The following is a 21914-nucleotide window of genomic DNA, read 5'->3' on the forward strand; positions in this document are numbered from 1 at the left end:
CATGGACCTCTACCGTTTGATGAGGTTTGAGGTCACTGGTGTCAAGGTCACCGAGGCTTATAATAGATTCACACTTTTTAGCTCACCTGATTGCTCAGGTGAGCTTTTGTGACTGGTCTTTGTCCTCCGTCTGTCCGTCCGTTAACATTTGTTAGTAAACACTCTAGAGGCCACATTTATTGTCCGATCTTCATGAAACTTGGTCAGAAGCTTTGTCCCAATGAAATCTCGGTCGAGTTCGAAACTGGATCATGCTGGGTCAAAAACTAGGTCACTAGGTAAAAAAAAAGAAAAAACTTGTAAACACTGTAGAAGTCACATTTCATGCCCAATCTTTATGTTACTTTGTCAAAATGTTTGTCTTAATGATATATTGGTTGAGTTCAAAAGTGGTTCCGGTCCGATGAAAAACATGGCTGCCAGTGGGCAGGGCAGTTTTCCTTATTTGGCTAAAGAGAAACCTTGTAAACACTCTGGAAGTCACAATTTTTGCCCAATCATCATGAAAGTTGGTCAAAACATTGGTTTCTTGGATGAGTTTGAAAATGGTCCAGATCGGTGAAAAAACATGGCAGCCAGTGGGCGGGGAATTTTTCTCTATATGTATATAGTGAAAACATGTCAACACTCTAGAAGTCACATTTTTGGCCCAATTCTCATGAAATTTTGTGAGAACTTTTGTTTCCTAGATACGTGAGTTAAGTTTGAAATGGTTCCGGTCTGTTGAAAAACATGGTTGCCAGGGGGACGTGGCAGTTTTCCTTATATTTATATAGTAAAAAGGCTTGCAGACAATCATGAATTAAGGTCATGTAACATGTGAGAAAACACTTCTAAATATTGCATTTAAGAATACAGTAGTTACTCCCCTATGATTATTAATGTTTTCATAATAATACAGTGTAGTTGTGTTTCATTTATGTGTTAATTGTTATTCGAGGTTGGATGTTTTTATGCCCCCTTTCGAAGAAAAGGGGGCATATAGTGATCAAACTGTCCGTCCGTCCGTCCGTCCATCTTTCCGCCACACTTTGCATTTAGGTTGCCAAATATGCTCATAACTTATATGTCCCTTGGGATATAACCTTCATTTTTGGTATCCATGTGTATATGGACAAGGCCTTTCCTTGGTATCCATGTGTATATGAACTTAGGGTCCGCGTTTAGGTTTCAAAATCTGCGTTTAGGTTTCGAAAAATGCTCATAACTTCTATGTCCCTTGAGATATAACCTTTATATTTTGTATGCATGTGTATACGGACAAGGCCTTTCCATACGCACACAATTTTTTACCCCTGTGACCTTGACCTTGAACTGAGGGTCTGTGTTTAAGTTTCGAAATCTGCGTTTAGGTTTCGAAAAAAGCTCATAACTTCTATGTCCCTTGAGATATAACCTTCATATTTGATATGCATGTGTATATGGACAAGGTCTTTCCATACGCACACAATTTTTAACCCCTGTGACCTTGACCTTGAACTTAGGGTCCGCGTTTAGGTTTCAAAATCTGCGTTTAGGTTTCGAAAAATGCTCATAACTTCTATGTCCCTTGAGATATAACCTTTATATTTTGTATGCATGTGTATATGGACAAGGCCTTTCCATACGCACACAATTTTTGACCCCTGTGACCTTGACCTTGAACTGAGAGTCTGTGTTTAAGTTTCGAAATCTGCGTTTAGGTTTCGAAAAAAGCTCATAACTTCTATGTCCCTTGAGATATAACCTTCATATTTGATATGCATGTGTATATGGACAAGGTCTTTCCATACGCACACAATTTTTAACCCCTGTGACCTTGACCTTGAACTTAGGGTCCGCGTTTAGGTTTCAAAATCTGCGTTTAGGTTTCGAAAAATGCTCATAACTTCTAGGTCCCTTGAGATATAACCTTTATATTTGGTATGCATGTGTATATAAACAAGGCCTTTCCATACGCACACAATTTTTGACCCCTGTGACCTTTACCTTGAAGTTAGGGTCTGTGTTTAGGTTTGGGAAATCTGCATTTAGGTTTCGAAAAATGCTCATAACTTCTATGTCCCTTGAGATATAACCATCATATTTGGTATGCATGTTTATATGGACAAGGCCTTTCCATACGCACACAAATTTTGAACCCTGTGACCTTGACCTTGAACTAAGGGTCCGTGTTAAGGTTTCGAAATCTGCGTTTAGGTTTCGAAAAATGCTATAACTTCTATCAAAGCGTTTATAGGTTGCATATGTCATCCTATGGTGACAGCTCTTGTTTTTAGCTCACCTGATTGCTCAGGTGAGCTTTTGTGACTGGTCTTTGTCTGTCCGTCCGTCCACATTTGTTCGTAAACACTCTAGAGGCCACATTTATTGTCCGATCTTAATGAAACTTGGTCAGAAGATGTCCCAATGAAATCTCGATCGAGTTTGAAACTGGGTCATGTTGGGTTAGAAACTAGGTCACTAGGTCAAAAAAAAAGAAAAAGCTTGTAAACACTGTAGAAGTCACATTAAATGCCCAATCTTCATGTAACTTTGTCTATATATGTCTGTGTTAATGATATGTTGGTTGAGTTCAAACGTGGTTCCGGTCCATTGAAAAACATGGCCGCCAGTGGGCGGGGCAGTTTTGCTTATATGGCTTTAGAGAAACCTTGTAAACACTCTAGAAGTCACAATTTTTGCCCAATCATCATGAAAGTTAATCAAAATATTGGTTTTATTGATATGTCGAACAATTTGGAAAATGGTCCAGATCGGTGAAAAAACATGGCCGCCAGTGGGCGGGGCATTTTTCTCTATATGTATATAGTGACAACATGTGAACACTCTAGAAGTCACATTTTTTGCCCAATTTCCATGAAATTTGGTCAGAACGTTTGTTTCCTTGATACGAGAGTTGAGTTGGAAAATGGTTCCGGTCAGTTGAATAACATGGCTGCTGGGGGGGGGGCAGTTTTCTTATATTTATTTAGTAAAAAAAAGCTTGTGAACACTCTAGAATTCACATTTTTTTCCCATTCATCATGAAACTTGGTGCATAGATTTGTTTTATATATATTTTGGATGAGTTTGCAAATGGTTTTGATGGGTCAATAAACATGGCTGCCAGGGGGTTGGGCAGTTTTCCTTATGTGATTATATAGAGAGAAACCTTGTGATCAAACACTATAGAAGTTACATTTTTTCCTAATCATCGTGAAACTTAGTTTATACATTGGTTTTATTGATTTCTTGGACAAGTTGGAAAATGGCTGAGATCGGTGAAACACACTTTTTATACGCCCGTATAAAATACGGGACGTATTATGTGAAACCCCTTGGCGGCGGGCGGGCGGCGGGTGGAAGGCATCACTTTGTCCGGACTCTAATTCAAATTGTATTCATCCGATCTTCACCAAACTTGGTCAGCAGTTGCATCTAGTTGATATCTAGGCCAAGTTCGAATATGGGTCATGCCGGGTCAAAAACTAGGTCATAGGGTCAATAAGTGCATTTTCAAAGGGGCCACTTTGTCCGGACTCTATTTCAAATTGTATTCATCCGATCTTCACCAAACTTGGTCAGCAGTTGCATCTAGTTGATATATAGGCCAAGTTCGAATATGGGTCATGCCGGGTCAAAAACTAGGTCATAGGGTCAATTAGTGCATTTTCAACGGCGCCACTTTGTCCGGACTCTAATTCAAATTGTATTCATCCGATCTTCACCAAACTTGGTCAGAAGTTGTATCTAGACAATATCTAGGTCAAGTTCGAATATGGGTCATGCTGGGTCAAAAACTAGGTCACAGGGTCACTTAGTGCATTTCAAGCATTTAGCATGGTGTCCACTCTCTAATTGAAGTAGTTTTCATCCAATCTTCACCAAACTTGGTCAGAAGTTGTATCTAGACAGTATTTAGGTCAAGTTGGAATATGGGTCATTCCAGGTCAAAAACTAGGTCACAGGGTCACTTAAACCATTTCAAGCATTTAGCAAGTGCTCTCTAATTGAAGTAGTTTTCATCCGATCTTCACCAACTTTGGTCAGAAGTTGTGTCTAGACAATATCTACATGTAGGTCAAGTTCAAATATGGGTCTTGCCAGGTTAAAAACTAGGTCACGAGGTCCCGTAGTGCATTTCAAGCATTTAGCATGGTGTCTGCTCTCTAATTGAAGTAGTTTTCATCAGATCTTCCCCAACTTTGGTCAGAAGTTGTGTCTAGATGATATGTAGGTCAAGTTCAAATATGGGTCATGGTAAAGTTATCAAGTTGTCCAAAGTCTTAAAACGGGCGTATCTTGTGACAGTTTGGCACTCTTGTTAGGTTTTAGGATTGGTCTTTGTCCGCTGTCCGTCCGTCCACATATGGTTTGTTAACACTCTAGCATTCACATTTCTCAAGCATTCTTTATCAAAGTTGCTGAAAGATCTCAGTCCAGTTTGATGATGAGCAAAATCACATAATTAATGCAGGGTTTTTTTTTGCCCGATTTTATAGCCGAAATTCGGCTATGTTCCCAATCCCAAAAAGTATACTTTTTTCCCAAAATGTGGCAAAAAAATCCCAATTGCCAAAAAGAAAAAAAGAAATTTTTTTTTATTTTTTATTTTTTTTAAAGAAGTCTTATGTGTATTTTATCTCAATTTTAATTCCATTACATCTAACAAAGTATTATATGATTTTTTTCTTTTAATTTGAATGATTATAAAGAGTTAAATCAAATTTAGTATTTCCCTAATCAGTGGACTTTTCGTGTGGAAAAAAGGCTAATGAATACATTTCCCCAATTTCATGAAAATGCCAATAAAATTCCCAATTCCAAAGCCATGGGCTATCTTCCCAAAAAGTGGAAAAAAAACCTGTAATGCCATAATTATTGCCCTTAGATTGTCCAAATTTTCATTATATTATACAAAATCCTTGTAAGCAAAGTTTGATGTTTGAGGGGGCAACTCAAAATATAGGTCACCATTTCAAATCTTACACAAACAAAAACACTCCCTACGCCAGAGTTTTGGTTCAATAATGATGAAACTTGACCAGGATGTTTGTCTGGTCAATATCTTGGTCATGTTTGACATTAGGTAAAGATTGAATGAACCGATTCCTCTCAGGTGAGCGAACTAGGGCCATCTTGGCCCTCTTGTTTACAGTTTCTCATAGCACCTTCAATTCTTTACCGATCTCTTTTATATTTGCCACGTAGGTACCTTGCATGGACCTCTACCTTTTGATGAGGTTTGAGGTCACTGGGGTCAAGGTCACCGAGGCTAGTAATAGATTTTTAGCTCATCTATTTTTTTAAAAATAATTATGAGCTATTGTCATCACCTTGGCATCGGCGTCGGCGTTGGCGTCGGCGTCCGGTTAAGTTTTGCGTTTAGGTCCACTTTTCTCAGAAAGTATCAATGCTATTGCATTCAAACTTGGTACACTTACTTACTATCATGAGGGGACTGGGCAGGCAAAGTTAGATAACTCTGGCATGCATTTTGACTGAATTATGTGCCCTTTTTATACTTAGAAAATTGAAAATTTTGGTTAAGTTTTGCGTTTAGGTCCACTTTTTTCAGAAAGTATCAATGCTATTGCATTCAAACTTGGTACACTTACTTACTATCATGAGGGGACTGGGCAGGCAAAGTTAGATAACTCTGGTGTGCATTTTGACAGAATTATGTGCCCTTTTTATACTTAGAAAATTGAAAATTTTGGTTAAGTTTTGTGTTTAGGTCCATTTCATTCCTTAAGTATCAAAGCTATTGCTTTCATACTTGCTACACTTACTAACTATTTTAAGGGGACTGTGCAGGCAAAGTAATGTAACTCTGACTGGCATTTTGACGGAATTATGTGCCCTTTTTATACTTAGAAAATTGAAAATTTTGGTTAAGTTTTGTGTTTAGGTCCATTTTATTCCTACAGTATCAAAGCTATTGCTTTCATACTTGCTACACTTACTAACTATCATAAGGGGACTGTGCAGGAAAAGTAATGTAACTCTGACTGGCATTTTGACGGAATTATGTGCCCTTTTTATACTTAGAAAATTGAAAATTTGGTTAAGTTTTGTGTTTAGGTCCACTTTATTCCTACAGTATCAAAGCTATTGCTTGCATACTTGCAACACTTATTAACTATCATAAGGGGACTGTGCAGGCAAAGTTATGTAACTCTGACTGGCATTTTGACGGAATTATGGGCCCTTTATACTTAGAAAATTGAAAATTTGGTTAAGTTTTGTGTTTTGGTCCACTTTACCCCTAAAGTATCATAGATATTGCTTTCATACTTGGAACACTCGCAAACTATCATAAGGGTACAGTAAAAGGACAAAATGCATAATTCTGGATGTCATTTTTACGGAATTATGGCCCTTTTTTTACTTAGTAGCTTTGAATAACTTTGAATATATGGTTAAATTTTGTGTTTCGATCCACTGTACTTCTTAAGTATCAAGGCTATTGCTTTCAAATTTCAAATACTTTCATGCTATCATGAGGTTACTGTACCTGGCAAGTTGAATTTTACCGTGACCTTTGAATGACCTTGACTCTCAAGGTCAAATTATTAAATTTTGCTAAAATTGCCATAACTTCTTTATTTATGATAAGATTTGATTGATACTTTGACAAAACTACTCTTACCTGACATACCACAATAGACTCCACCCAAACCATCCCCCGTGCTCCCCCTCCCAAATTATTTTCTTTAAAGGGTAAAAAAACACAACTGTTTATTTTTATTATTTTATGTTTGAAATACCGTCCAACCATCGCACCCAAGAATCCCCACCACCTCCCCCCACACGAATCCCCCCCCCCCCCGAATCCCCCCCCCCCTAATTTTTTTTTTTTTTTTAAGATCATCTCACAAATTACCACCACACCCTCACACTATACCCCACCCCCCACCTCAACCCCCCCCCCCCCAATTTTATTTTTTTTGAAACGGTTAAAAAACAAATATTTATTTTTATTATTTTATGTTTGAAATACCGTCCAACCATCGCACCCAAGAATCCCTCCCCCCCTTGAATTTTTTTGTTGTTGCATTTTTTTGGCATTTTTGAAAGATAATTTAATAAATGTCCACACCCCCACACTATACACCCCTCTTCACTCCACCCCTCCCTCCTTTGTGATTGAAAATGAGAGTCCCTTCACCTTTAACAAGAAAATAGATGAGCGGTCTGCACCCGCAAGGCGGTGCTCTTGTTTTAGGTTGTTATTAACACATAAATTGACAAAGCGCATCATCGGGGAGCATCCATCAGTTTCACTGATATTCTTGTTTGTGACAAAGCCTAGTTATGGCCATTTCATTGCCTTAGAAAATGTCAAATTGTAGCCTATGTGGCTGAAAAAAAACTTATCTGTTCTTTGCTCTACTTACAGAGTAAATTATTTTGATTTAGCCCGTTGTACGTGTTGATAAACAGCGCAATCTTAACAAGCAGCCATCTAGTAGCACATAGGTCAAGTTATGGAGCTGCACATTTTGAGAGGAGAAAAGTCTAGGTCAAGGTCATCCTTCAAGGTTAAATATCATTGTATTTTTCTTTCCTAAAACTTTAACCTTAGTTAAAGTTTGGTCATAACTTTTTGAATATTGAAGATATTTGGCATGCATGTGTATCTCACAGAGCTGCACATTTTGAGCGGTGAAAGGTCAAGGTCATCCTTCAAGGTCAAAGGTCAAATTTATGGCTTCAAAGCAGCGTAATAGGGGGCATTGTGTTTCTGACAAACACATCTCTTGTTTTGATTCTGCATTTATTACTTGATCTTTTAAAGAGAATTAGGTCTACTTTGTCCTTTAATATTGTGTGCAGGTTGTGGTCAGTGACATGTGAAAGCCAACAAGAGTAGAAACCACACTTGGGAACAAAACTATGAAGGAAGAAAAGTCTGTTTGTTATACGTTGGCAATTCTTATACTACCTTATGTATGATGTACAGACATTGTCTAGATCACATTAGTTACAGGGAGTCAGCCCTGAAGGAATGGAGGCTTGTACTTGTGTGTAAATGTTTATTTAATGTTAATTTCCAGGTGTCGGGTAATTTTTACAAAACACTGTCTCGGAATCGGTACATTCTGGAGGGTGTGTTTCGAGTGCAGAATCACGCCTTGTTGTCTGCATTTTGCAAGTAAGTTAACTTTAAAATGTATTTCAGCTCTTTTCTTTTCCTTAAGCTTTTACTGAATTTTCATTTTCGGTTTCTGAATGCCTATGGTAGATTTAAAAAAGCATCTATCCTATAGATTATGAACAAAAATTCATGTTGACGGATCTTTAATGAATATTTTTCTAGGGGATATTAATACATAATGATGGTAAGGTATATTATGTGATTAATGTGCACATAAGGCAATTTTGTATGCCTTGTATGTATTGTGTATTTAAAATGATTACAACGCATGTCAGGATCTTAAACTTTATTAAGCATATCTTGATGTTTAAAAGTGTTAATCATGGTCCCTTGGAGTGTCTTAAATGAAAACCAGATATGGTCAAACGTCAAGGTCAAAATTCATGTTGTAGTTCATGTATACAAACTTAATCAGCAATGTACTCTTTGCTTGGAGCATATCTTTGTCCTGTTTAGATAAATTGTAAGTTATGACAACAAAAGTTGAAGAATGATTGTATGGGGTGATTTGGAGCTAAGTCCTCATGTCCATGTTCAATGTTATGATGTGATATGTAATTAATCAACAGTTAGTCCCTGGAATAAATTTTTTTCAGATAAAACAGTTTTAAAGAATTTTCAGAAATGACCAGCATTGATTGGCAGGGTGTCACATGAAAACTAGGTCCTTTGGTCTCAATAGGGGTCATATTGCATGAAAACAAACTTTTACTCTGAACTTTAATCATTTTCACTAGCATTGATAAGTTTTCAAGTAAATGTAAAGAAATTAGAAGCAATTTGAGATAATCAGTTTAATTTTTAGAAACTGGACCTTATGTCCTTGTCAGTTGTAACATTTAAGACATTACTCATTATAATTCTTAACCAACGCTTCATGTCTGTCATACTTGAATTTCCTTACAATTTGGCACAACAAGATAAGGATTGTAAAACGGTGTTTCCCTTACTTTACTGGGAGTACATGTAAGCCAGGCATTTATGACGTTATAAAATGATTTAGCAAAACTATAAAGCATGTAAAAACTGCCTATAGCACATGGGGCAAAGTCAAATATAAGAAATAAATCCTGGACTTCTCGAACTAAGCATGGGTGTTTTGCTAAAGATGTAGATCCCAAAATATAAGGTCAAGCTTACAATTAAAGATCAAATTCAGATATTAGAAAAAAAAGGGTTTTTATGTCCCCCACTATAGTAGTGGGGGATATATTGTTTTTGCCCTGTCTGTTGGTCTGTTGGTTGGTTTTCGCCAACTTTAACATTTGCAATTACTTTTGCAATATTGAAGATAGCAACTTGATATTTGGCATGCATATGTATAGCTGCACATTTTTGAGTGGTGAAAGGTCAAGGTCATCCTTCAAGGTCAAAGGTCAAATAAATGGGTCAAAATCGCTCATTTAATGTACACTTTTGCAGTATTTCAATATTCACGATAGCAACTTGATATTTGGCATGCATGTGTATCTCATGGAGCTGCACATTTTGAGTGGTGAAAGGTCAAGGTCATCCTTAAAGGTCAGATGTCAAATATATGTGGCCAAAATCGCTAATTTTATGAATACTTTTGCAATAATGAAGATAGCAACTTGATATTTGGCATGTATGTGTATCTCATGGAGCTGCACATTTTGAGTGGTGAAAGATCAAGGTCATCCTTCAAGGTCAGAGGTCAAATATATGTGGCCCAAATCGCTAATTTTATGAATACTTTTGCAATATTGAAGATATATTGGTATTTGGCATGCATGTGTATCTCATGGAGCTGCACATTTTTAGAGGTGAAAGGTCAAGGTCATCCTTCAAGGTCAAATATATGGGTCAAAATTGCTCATGTAATGTCACTTCTGCAATATTGAAGCTAGCAGTTTTATATTTGAAATGCATGTGTATCTCATGGAGCTGCACATTTTGAGAAGTGAAGGGTCAAGGTCATCCTACAAGGTCAAACGTCATATAGGGGGACATTGTGTTTCACAAACACATCTTGTTTAAACATAAATGTTAGTCATGATCTTGAGTTAAATGACAAGCTATCTTGGGTAACACGTCTTGTGCAAGAATCCAATTCCTTTTTTATGAACAATGGTTCATTTAAAAGTCCAAGTTCAAATGTTGGCCTTCTTCGAGGATATTAGTGTCTTGCATTCTTAAGATTTCCAATATATGTACTGAGAATGGTAGTCTTTTTGATTAAGTTCTATACTACTGTCTCCATAATTGCAGTCAAAAGAAGACCATGAATATATATTTTCAATACTTTACTGAGAGTAGTATCTTACTGAGAATGGCAGTCATTTTGACTTAGTTCTATACTACTGTCTCAATTATTGAAGTCAACAGAAGACCATAAATATGTATTTTTAATACTTAACTAAGAGTAGTACCTTACTGAGATTGGCACTCTTGTTAACTAAGAGCTATACTCCTGTTTCCATTTTTGCAGTCATGAGAAGACCATGCTTAACAACCAGCTGAGACTGGGCGATAGAAGTCCAGTTGACAAACGTGAACTATTTCACGGCACCGACAGTCTGGACACTGTGAGAGGGATCTGCATTAACAACTTTGATTTCCGTCTCTGCGGAAAGAATGCAACAGTGTATGGGCAAGGAGCGTACTTTGCTAGAGATGCCAAGTACAGTCACAGTTACACGAAGCCATCACCTAAGCTAGAAAGATTCATGTTTCAGGCTAAGGTGCTTGTTGGGTACTTCACCACAGGGAAAGGGGAGTACAAAAGGCCTCCAGGTAAACCAGGCAAAGATCATGAGCTCTATGATTCATGCGTAGATAAAGTTGATGATCCCAGTATATTCATTCTTTTCGAGAAAAATGCCTACTACCCTGAGTACCTGATTCAGTACAATTATACTGGAGATAAGGATATTCCTGTAGACGTGAGCCCACCTGTCCCAGTAGCAAGGAGGTCTGTACATGCTTCTCTTTCCTCTAGTTCAATTTCGTCATCAGCTGCACAGACAACACCACTACCAGCAGCTCCAACAACAACAGCTCCATATGTATCCCAGCATGCATATGCTGCTTCTCAGCCCTTTAGGTATCCAAGCACATCTGGCTCTCCTGCATATTCTCCCACAGGTCAGCCACCAGTCAGTGTTTATCCAACATCATCAACAAATGCTGGAACATCTAGCTCTTCTGGATCAACTAGGAAGCAGTCAACATCTCCAAAAAAGGATCCAGGGTGCAGTATTCAATAGTTCATAGTGCATTAAAGTAAATGATTTAATTACATATACAAGTCATAGACCCGTTGAATGTTTTATTCAGAAATAACTTAATTTAAACTTTTCTGGAGGATGTCATTTATGAGTTAACTATTGATTGTTTCAGTTTTGTTTAATCTTTTATATCACTAGTAATCATAATAATTTTGTTATTTATGTTTGTGTGCTTTAGGTTGTGGTGATGTATTATTAATTAATAAAACATGTGTTAATAAACAAGTGATTTTTGATAATATAAGGGTATGGAAAATGCATACATTCTTTAATTAGTCCCCTACCCTAATGTTGTACTATTATGATATAAAATGTCTGCAAATTGTTCGCGTACCATCAAAACTTAGGGTTAGGATAAGGGTTAGGGTAAGTTTGAAATAGCCTTTGTTGTATTAACTTGTTAAACATGAAAACTGTTGCAATTAAAAAATGTTATTGTGGTGAAATACATCAGGTTACCATTATTTTGGGTTTTGTTATTGTTCTTGCTTTTTGCTTTGGGACTCTATGGTTTGCCTATATGTGTATCTTTTTGTCCCCTACCGGTGAAACCGGAGGGGACATATGGTTTACGCTCTGTCTGTCAGTCTGTCTGTCCGTCTGTCACACTTTTCTGGATCCTGCAATAACTTTGAAAGTTCTCCATATTTTTTCATGAATCTTGAAACATGGACAGATGGCAATATGGAGATTATGCACGTCAATTCATTTTGTTCATAAATCAAGAATTCTGGTAGAGTTTCACCGGTATGGGACCATATTGATTGGCAATCTCTTGTTATTTATGTGTTTATAGACACGTGTTACTCTACAGCACAATGTTACAAAAAGTGTTTATATGTTGTTATAATTTTGGGTGTAAAAAGTGTTAGGCATTAAGTTATACTAAATGATTGTAAAAAACTGTGTGGTTTGGGATTAAGAATATGAAAACTTTTTAGAACTGAGAAACATGGTTTATACATATCTAAACCGGTATGTTAACTGTTAAGTTTTTTGGTTCTACCTGTAATATGAAAGCTGGTTACCACTAATTCTTTGTGTCTTCACAATGTATGTGCTCATGTGGGGAGTTTATGTATTGAAATATGTTCTAGTGTGATAAAAAAATGTGGTGAATTTGCTAATGATAATTATCCTTGAATATTATTTTAAAAAATGATGGTTTTGAAAATCATATTTGAGCAGATGGTAATAATGTATAGTTTGCTATAATTGTATAAACAATGGAGCATTTTTGTTACAGGACTATTAATGTCTTGATTACAAATTCATCAGTATTCTAGTGCTAGTGTGTGGTGTATTTTTTGCCATTTATTTAGTGATAAGTTTTTGATATACAATGTACATATGTTCGCTTTTGTGACTTTTATTGTTTGTGTCATTCTTTAAATGTGCTTCTAATGACAAAAAAAATACAAAAAAATATGATGATTTACATTTTTGATGTGATGATAAGTATTGATTAATGTGATGATAGACATTGAAGCATGTGAGGATAGACTTTAATTAGTATGAGAATAGCCATTTTAGTTAGGTCTTCAATTCATGGTAATCCAAAGTGGCACATTCTTGTTTGTTTATGTTTGTGGTTCAACCTTTAGTGCTAGAAGTGCTATGTGTTCTTGGTGCTTATAGGATGAGTTTATTTATTGTCACCTACCGGTTTCACCGGAGTTCTTGGTGCTCATAGGATGAGTTTATTTATTGTCCCCTACCGGTTTCACTGGAGTTCTTGGTGCTCATAGGATGAGTTTATTTATTGTACCCTACCGGTTTCACCGGAGTTCTTGGTGCTCATAGGATGAGTTTATTTATTGTCCCCTATCGGATTCACATAGGATGAATTTACTTATGGTTTGCGCTCTGTGTCTGTCAGTCTGTCTGCCAGTCCGTCAGTCTGTCACACTTTTCTGAATCCAACGATAACTTTTAAAGATCTTCATATTTATACCCCCATTACCATTGGTAATGGGGGCTATATAGGAGTCACTTTGTCGTTTTGTCGGTCCGTTGGTCGGTCCGTCTGTCCCGAAATTTCATCCGATCTTCACCAAACTTGGTCAGAAGTTGTATCTAGATGATGTCTAGCTCAAGTTTGAATATGGGTCATGCCAGGTCAAAAACTAGGTCACGGGGTCACTTAGTGTGTTTTAAACTGAAAGTTTGTCCGGACCAAAACTATGTCATTTATCGTTAGATTTTAAAATGACTTGGTACATTTGTTCACCATCATGGGACGGTGGGTTGTGTGAAAAATGTATGTCAATATCTCAGTGGTCAAGGTCACACTTGGAGTTCAAGGGTCAAATGCTTGTACGGGCCATAACTTTGTCATTTATTGTGAGATTTTATAAGTTGGCAAATTTGTTCACCATCATTGGACGGTGTGTCGCTATGGCAACAAATATAAAATTAAAAAAAATCTGACAATGGTGGAGCCGGTAGGGGGCATATATTGCTTGGCAATGGTCGTCTTGTAATGGTTTCTGAATGTTTATACATATGAATGGAACCCTAAATGATATGTGCTACTGTGATCAAGTAATCCGATGATTGTCTTAGTGATATTTAATGATAAATAACCACTGAATGTTTTTTGATGGGTTGATAAATATGTAAGCCACATGTAAGCATCGATTTATGGTGTGAAGGTTTCGATAATTATATAAAACATGGAATGGTTTTGTGACAGGATCAGTTATAGAATTAGTTGATTACAATTCGCTGTAATTCCAGTGCTTGTTTGTTTGTTGAAATGTTGACATAACTTTAGTGTTCATGTTACATGTATATATATAAATATATATTTATACATATACATGTGCTTTTTAGCTCACCTGAGCGATAGCTCGAGGTGAGCTATTGTGATCACTCAGCGTCCGCCGTCCGTCCGTCCGTCCGTCTGTAAACAATTTGTAAACATCTTCTTCTACTAAACCATTGTGCCAATTTCAACTAAATTTCATGTGGAGCATCCCTAGGTCATGGGACAAAAGAATTGTTAAAAAAAATTTGATCACATAACCAAGATGGCCGCCATGACCATATATGGTAAAAACCTTAAAAAATCTTCTTGTCAGAAACCGCTCATCAGATTTTCAAAAAATTTCACAGGGATGACCTTTGACCCTGAAAAAGTTGTTCAAAGAAATTTGATTCGTCAAAAAACATGGCCGCAGGAGCTCGTTGAACTTTGCATGTTTATTCGTTTTTGCCTATTTTGTGAAAACTTTCAAAAATCTTCCACATTTTTTGTCCGATCCTTTCCAAATTTGCACAGTGTCTTTATATCAATGAGGACACGAACCCTACAAAATCTGAGCATTATTGGTCCATGAAGTACAGAATTACCTCCCCTTGAATTGAGAAAATGGTGTTTATGCAATAAATTACACATTTTTCATCCAATTCTTTCCAAACTTGTAAGGATTTAGCATGGTTCAAACAAGGGAAACAACTACGGTTTATGCATGTTCTTTTTATTACAGATTTGCCTCCCTTTAATTCATTTAAAATCTCATTTTACAGCAGAGATTCCAAATCTGACCTGTAAATGAGCCCCATATTTACTGCCGGTGCTATGTTACCTTTTCCCATTTGATCATTCTTAAGTATTGGTCTTGTAATGCTGCTACTGCTACTGCTACTGCTACTACTACTACTACTACTACTACTACTACTACTACTTCTACTACTACTACTACTACTACTACTTCTACTACTACTACCACTACTACTACTACTACTACTACTACTACTACTACTACTACTACTAGTACTACTACTACTAGTACTACTACCACCACCACCACCACCACGTCTACTATTACTACTTCTACTACTACTGCCACTACTACTACTACTTTTACCACTACTACTACTACTACTACTACTACCACTACTACTACTACTACTACTACTACTACTTCTACTACTACTTCTACTACTACTACTACTACTACTTCTACTACTACTACTACTACTACTACTACTACTACTACTACTACTACTACTACTACAACTACTATTACTACTACTACTACTACTACTACTACTACTACTACTACTACTACACCACCACTACTACTACTACTACTACTACTACTACTACACCACCACCACCACCATTCACAGTGACAAAAAACGTATTCACACAATGGCTGCTACTACAACTTATAGCCCATATAGGGGGGCATGCATGTTTTACAAACAGCCCTTGTTTCTATGGGATTTTAACCAAAACTGTTCATGTTTATCTCCGACACATATTTTTAGGTCACCTGTCATGAAGTGACACGGTGAGCTTATGTGATCGTGTGATGTCCGGCGTCCGTTGTGCGTGCCTGCGTGTGTCCGTGCGTCCGTCCGTCAACAATTTGTTTGTGTAGACAGTAGAGGTCACAGTTTGCATCCAATCTTGATGAAATTTGGTCAAAATCTTTATCTTGATGAAATCCTGTTTGGGATTGTATTTGGGTCATCTGGGGTCAAAAACAAGGTCACTAGGTCAAATAATAGAACAATCTTCTGTAGACAATAGAGGTCACAGTTTTCATCCAATCTTTATGAAATTTGGTCAGAATGTTTATCTTGATGAAATCTGGGTTGGGATTTTATTTGGGTCATCTGGGGTCAAAAACTAGGTCACTAGATCAAATCATAGAAAAATCTTGTGTAGACATTAGAGATCACAGTTTTCATCCAACCTTTATGAAATTTGGTCAGAATTCTTGATGAAATCTGGGTGGGATTGTATTTGGGTCATCTGGGGTAAAAATCTAGGTCAAATAAATAGAAAAACCTTGTGTTGACAATAGAGGTTACAGTTTTCATCCAATATTTATGAACTGTGGTCAGAATGTTTATCTTGATGAAATCTGGATTGGGATTGTATTTGGGTCATCTAGAGTCAGGAACTAGGTCACTAGGTCAAATCATAGAAAAACATGTGTAGACAATAGAGGTCATAGTTTTCATCTGATCTTAATGAGTCAGGTGAGCGATTCAGGGCCATCATGGCCCTCTTGTCTGACTATTAGTTTTTGTGTCTTGCTTTCCATGCTTCTGTTGAAAAAGCTACATTCAAAGCTTAACAACTAATAAGATATTTTGTTATGCCCCCCTATGAAGAAGGGGAATATTGCTTTGCTCATGTCAGACGGTCGGTCCGTCCACCAGGTGGTTGTCAGACGATAACTCAAGAACGCCTGGGCCTAGGATAATGAAACTTCATAGGTACATTGATCATGACTTGCAGATGACCCCTATTGATTTTGAGGTCACTAGGTCAAAGGTCAAGGTCACGGTGACCCGAAATAGTAAAATGGTTTCCGGATGATAACTCAAGAACGCATACGCCTAGGATCGTGAAACTTCATGGGTAGATTGATCATGACTCGCAGATGACCCCTATAGATTTTGAGGTCACTAGGTCAAAGGTCAAGGTCACGGTGACCCGAAATAGTAAAATGGTTTCCGGATGATAACTCAAGAACGCATACGCCTAGGATCATGAAACTTCATGGGTAGATTGATCATGACTCGCAGATGACCCCTATTGAGTTTGAGGTCACAAGGTCAAAGGTCACAGTGACCCGAAATAGTAAAATGATTTTCGGATGATAACTCAAGAATGCTTTTGCCTAGGATCATGACACTTCATAGGTACATTGATCGTGACTTGCAGATGACCCCTATTGATTTTCAGGTCATTAGGTCAAAGGTCAAGGTCACAGTGACAAAAGTTGTATTCACACAATGGCTGCCAGTACAACGGACAGCCCATATGGGGGGCATGCATGCTTTACAAACAGCCCTTGTTTCTCTATTTTTGTAATATTGCAAACATTGGTGTTATAATTTGTCTGGTAAATTTTATGTGCAGATGATGATAAAACATTGTTGAATGTGAGGACTGCCATTGATTTATATAAGAATATACATGTAGACTAGAACTTCAATTAATGATTATTCAAAGTAGTATCTTGTTAGTTGATTTTTGCTGTTCTACCTGTAATGCTTAACGCCTTTTTTAGAAAGTTCTAATGTCTACAAAATGTCATTCTTATGTGTTTTATCTTTTGTCTTGGCTTCTGCATACATCATTATTACTAGTAAACATATAAAAATTGAACCAATGTAATGAGGTTGTCTGGTGATTATGCTGGTGATATTTAATGATAAATAATCATTGAATATGTTTCATGGTTAGGTAAACCATTGTAAGCATGGGTTTATGATTTATAGTTTGCTATAACTATATGAAACCTGGATTGGTTTTGACGGATATGTGTTGTAAATAGTTAATGACAAATTTATTGTTAGTATATTGCTAGTGTGTATGTTTCAATGTTGCCATCCATTTAGTATTAATGTTATTCTTGTTTTCTGACTTATTTTGTGTGCCATGCTTTAGATATGGTTCTTATGAAAATGTGCTTCACTAATTTGTTCTATTGTAAACATTGTTGTTAATTGTTCGAATTTTATGTGCAGATGATGATTTATATGATGACTATGAAAATAGTAAATGATGAATATTATTATAATTATGGAGGAATATGATGATACATGTTGATGGAGGGGTTAATAGACATTGATGGTAATTATGATATTCATTGATGAAGGGTATAATAGACATTGATTTATGTCTTAAATGGCTCTCGAACGAATATGGTGAGATGTCGAGCACAAAACTATAACGGCCAATAAGAGAGTTCATAAGGGGAACAGACTGTTACGGTATGCGTCTGCTGGTGAAGGTGATGTTTGAAGCTGTCATTAGTGTTAATTAACCTCTGTTTATACATCCGTGGCTAATGTTATTATCCACGTCATGTTATTGTTAGACATTGATGGGTTATTGGAGACACATAATGGTCGTATACCCCTTATGATGCTTATATTTATTTTATATAAGCACTTATGGTGATAGACGTTACCAAGATCTTTAAATTGCAAATGGCAATTTGCAAGGTGAAAAGACAGTTTTTTGTAGCCATACATGTTGCCGTCTTTGGGTAACATGACCATCTTGATGGTCATATAAGCCAAATGTTGTCTTTAAAAACATTATGATCACATAAGTAACATGTTGGCCACATGAGCAACATGGTGATCACATACTTGGCATATTTATCACATAAGCAACGTTGTGGTTCAAAATGAAACAGTTATCACATAAGCAAAGTTGTGGTAAAAAAAGAAACATAGTTGTAGAGGTAAAAAGTGAAACCTGGTTATCACACAAGCAACGTTGCTGTTCAAAAAGAAACATAGCTATCACATAAGCAAAGTTGTGGTTAAAAAAAGAAACATATTTATCACATAAGCAACGTTGTGGTAAAAAAACAAAACATAGTTATCACATAAGCAAGGTTGAGGTAAAAAAAACACATAGCACATAAGGAACGTTGTGGTAAAAAGCGAACAGTTATCACATAAGCAAAGTTGTGGTAAAAAATGACACATAGTTATCCCATAAGCAACGTTGTGGTAAAAAAGGAAACAGTTATCACATAAACAATGTTGGGGTAAAAAACCATTATGGTCACATAAGCAACACTGTGGTCACATAAGCAGCATGTTGGCCACATAAGCAATGTGGTGGTCTTATAAGCAACAGAGTTATCACAGAAGCAATATGATAACCATACATACAACATTGTTGTCACATAAACTCAAGTGTGGTCACGTAGACAACATGTTGGTCTTAATAGCCTCTTGTTTAAGGGATGAACAAAATGGCAGTCACATGAGAGTTAACCATGATAGTCATATAAGCAACATTGTGGTATCACAAGACACGTGATTGCGGCATTAGCAACATTGTGCTCATATATGCTACATGGTGGTTACATATGCAACATGATTGCCACTAAAGCAATGTTGTGTTCACTTGTGCAATATGGTTGTCCAATAGACAACATATATTTAACATAAGCAAAATTACTGTCACATTGACAACATGGGTGTGACAAAGAATACATAGTTGTGATAAAGAGGACACGGTTGTCATACACACAACATGATGTGTTACATAGACGATAGGATGGTCGCTAAAGTAACATGCTTGTCACCATGGCAACATTTTAGTCACATGAGGAAGGTGATTTTAATAATGGAGACGTCACTTCAGACAATATTGTTGGGTTTTTATGAAGCCACACTAGCAACATGATGGTCACATAAACATAATGGTGATTACACAACGGAAAAAATGGTAAAAGATAGATCTTAGTGGTCGCAAATTCTAATTGATTTGTCACTTGTACCTCACAGTCATATAAACCCTATTATAAGGGGTGTTTCTTCTCATCCTTTCTACTGATGTATTTTCAAAGATAGTGTTAAAACTATTTAAAAACTTTGCTTGCTCTATTATATAGCGAAGTGATTTTGTGAATCCTGTATAAGGAATAGGGTGTTGTTTTCACTTAAGGCTCTCCCAAAATCACACCCCAGGTTATGAGGCACTTGAGGTAAGCAGTGGATTCTTTAGTCATGCACTAAGGCTGGGCCATAATCATACCCCTGGTTATGAGACTCTTGAGGGAAGCAGATGATTCTTTAGTCATGCACTAAGGCTGGGCCATAAGCATACCCCTGGTTATGAGACTCTTGAAGGAAGCAGATGATTCTTTAGTCATGCACTAAGGCTGGGCCATAAGCATACCCCTGGTTATGAGGCACTTGAGGGAAGCAGTGGATTCTTTAGTCATGCACTAAGGCTGGGCCATAAGCATACCCCTGGTTATGAGGCACTTGAGGGAAGCAGTGGATTCTTTAGTCATGCACTAAGGCTCTGCCAAAATCACGCCCGTGGTTATGAAGCACTTGAGGGAAGCAGTGGATTCTATAGTCATGCACTAAGGCTGTGCCATAATAATATTCCTGGTTATGAGGCAATTGAAGGAAGCAGTGGATTCTTAAATGCATGATGGTCCCTTTAGTCATGCGCATTGAACATGGGCTTTATTAGTTATGTGATTAACACATTGTGATACCTTTCATTTGTGATTGGTGCATAATGCTATCTTAGGTGTTTGATGGACACATAATGCTTCATCAGATATGTGGTGAACACATTTTGCTATATTTCATATGTGGTTTGCACATAATTCTTGTTTAGCTTTGTGAGTGACACATTATGCTTTATTGGCTATGTTATTTAACCATAATGCTATCTTTCCTATGTGATTGACACATAATGCTATTCTTGTGTGCGTCACTGACACTTGATTTTTTATTTCTTATGTGATTGACACATAAGGCTACCTTAGCTTTTTGCTTGAGGATAAATTCTACCTTGGCTATTTTACTAACACTATGCCAAGATGGTGGTCAAATGTTTATCTGTCATAAGTCATTTATTTTCTTTTTATTGATAGTGTTCAAATATTAGCAATTGCATATGCCTTGTTTATGTCTCATGTAAAAATTCTTTAACGCAGTAGTGCCACTTTTTGACAAAATGATGGTAACATGAGGAATATGGTGGTGTTTTTTTTTAAAAACATTGCTATTGAATTTATCTTTCATGTAGAATGTACACCTAAAACTGACCTTGTTATTTTCTATATAAAGTCACCTGGTAAAATGATCTATATAACCACATAGCTCTATTATTGTGCAATTGTAAACATAGTGCAGTACTGTCAAAAGCCATTCAAACACATAAAACATGGTATTACAACGCATACTTTGTAATAGGAATGTTTATATCCATTAATGTACGTATCTATTGTATGTTGCTTCTTGTTCAGCTAGTTCTGTTGAAATTATTTTCTTTATATTACATGGTTTCATGGACATTCAATTCCTTATTTTATGTTATTTTTGCTTGATAGATTTGCGGTGATTGGTTTGTTTCGCCATTATATAAGGCTAAGTTGGCTAAGTTTATTTGTCCACTGATTAAAATACTTGCTTTAGTTAGGCAAACACAAAGCTATTGTGTATCTTCGGAATGAAAATTAAATTTGAAAAACCTCATATTTGATTGAAATGTCGCAACGGGGCAATATTTCTTGAATAGACTGTTTTCTTGATAAATATTTCAATTTTGTTTTTGAGAATATTCCCATCCAAAAAGTAACTTATGCGGTATTCTCTGGTTCGCGTAGAAGACACTTATCCTATGTTATTTCGAGTTGCTCTATTAAAAACTAAATGCATATTGTATACGTTGGCTTTGGTTAAGAAATTATTTTCAGTACAAATGCATCAATTTTGAACTCATTTGCTGTAATGTTGAAACAAAAAGCGAATACTTATATATTTCTTGCTATCTGTCATGGAATAAAATAGTTACAGTTATCTGGACTTTCGTTCCTTTATTTTGCCTTCAAACATCATGTATATATTTTACAATATTGGAACAATGGTGATTTAACAATAGTGCATATATTCATACAAAACACGAACTTTAACCCATTTATGCCAAGTTGACTCTCCCATCCTTCTAAATTGGATCAATTTATTTCCCAAATTAGGGATGTCTAGTATATTTATTTCTATATTAAGAACAATTCATACAGAAA

General features: G+C 36.5%; 2 protein-coding genes across 3 annotated transcripts in view; one reads left to right on the forward strand and one right to left on the reverse strand.

Annotated features, from left to right (window-relative positions):
• The window catches only part of LOC127881993 (uncharacterized), a 68600-nt gene extending 46910 nt beyond the window's left edge, over window positions 1–21690 (forward strand). Inside the window, exons 9-11 of one of the 2 annotated variants that reach the window (XR_008050370.1) lie at window positions 8022–8119; window positions 10572–19853; window positions 20070–21690. Coding sequence is in view for 1 of the 2 variants with exons in the window: in XM_052430327.1 (XP_052286287.1) it covers window positions 8022–8119; window positions 10572–11349 (876 nt within the window). In the remaining variant the exon portion in view is untranslated. Of the gene's footprint in view, window positions 1–8021; window positions 8120–10571 lie in introns of both variants that reach the window. The other variant, XM_052430327.1, reaches the window with a different exon arrangement.
• The window catches only part of LOC127881997 (polyamine-transporting ATPase 13A3-like), a 563467-nt gene that overhangs the window by 103895 nt on the left and 437658 nt on the right, over window positions 1–21914 (reverse strand). The gene's annotated exons all lie outside the window — the stretch shown is intronic.

The sequence above is a fragment of the Dreissena polymorpha genome, chromosome 5 (genome assembly GCF_020536995.1).
Source record: "Dreissena polymorpha isolate Duluth1 chromosome 5, UMN_Dpol_1.0, whole genome shotgun sequence".
Lineage (NCBI taxonomy): Eukaryota > Metazoa > Mollusca > Bivalvia > Myida > Dreissenidae > Dreissena > Dreissena polymorpha.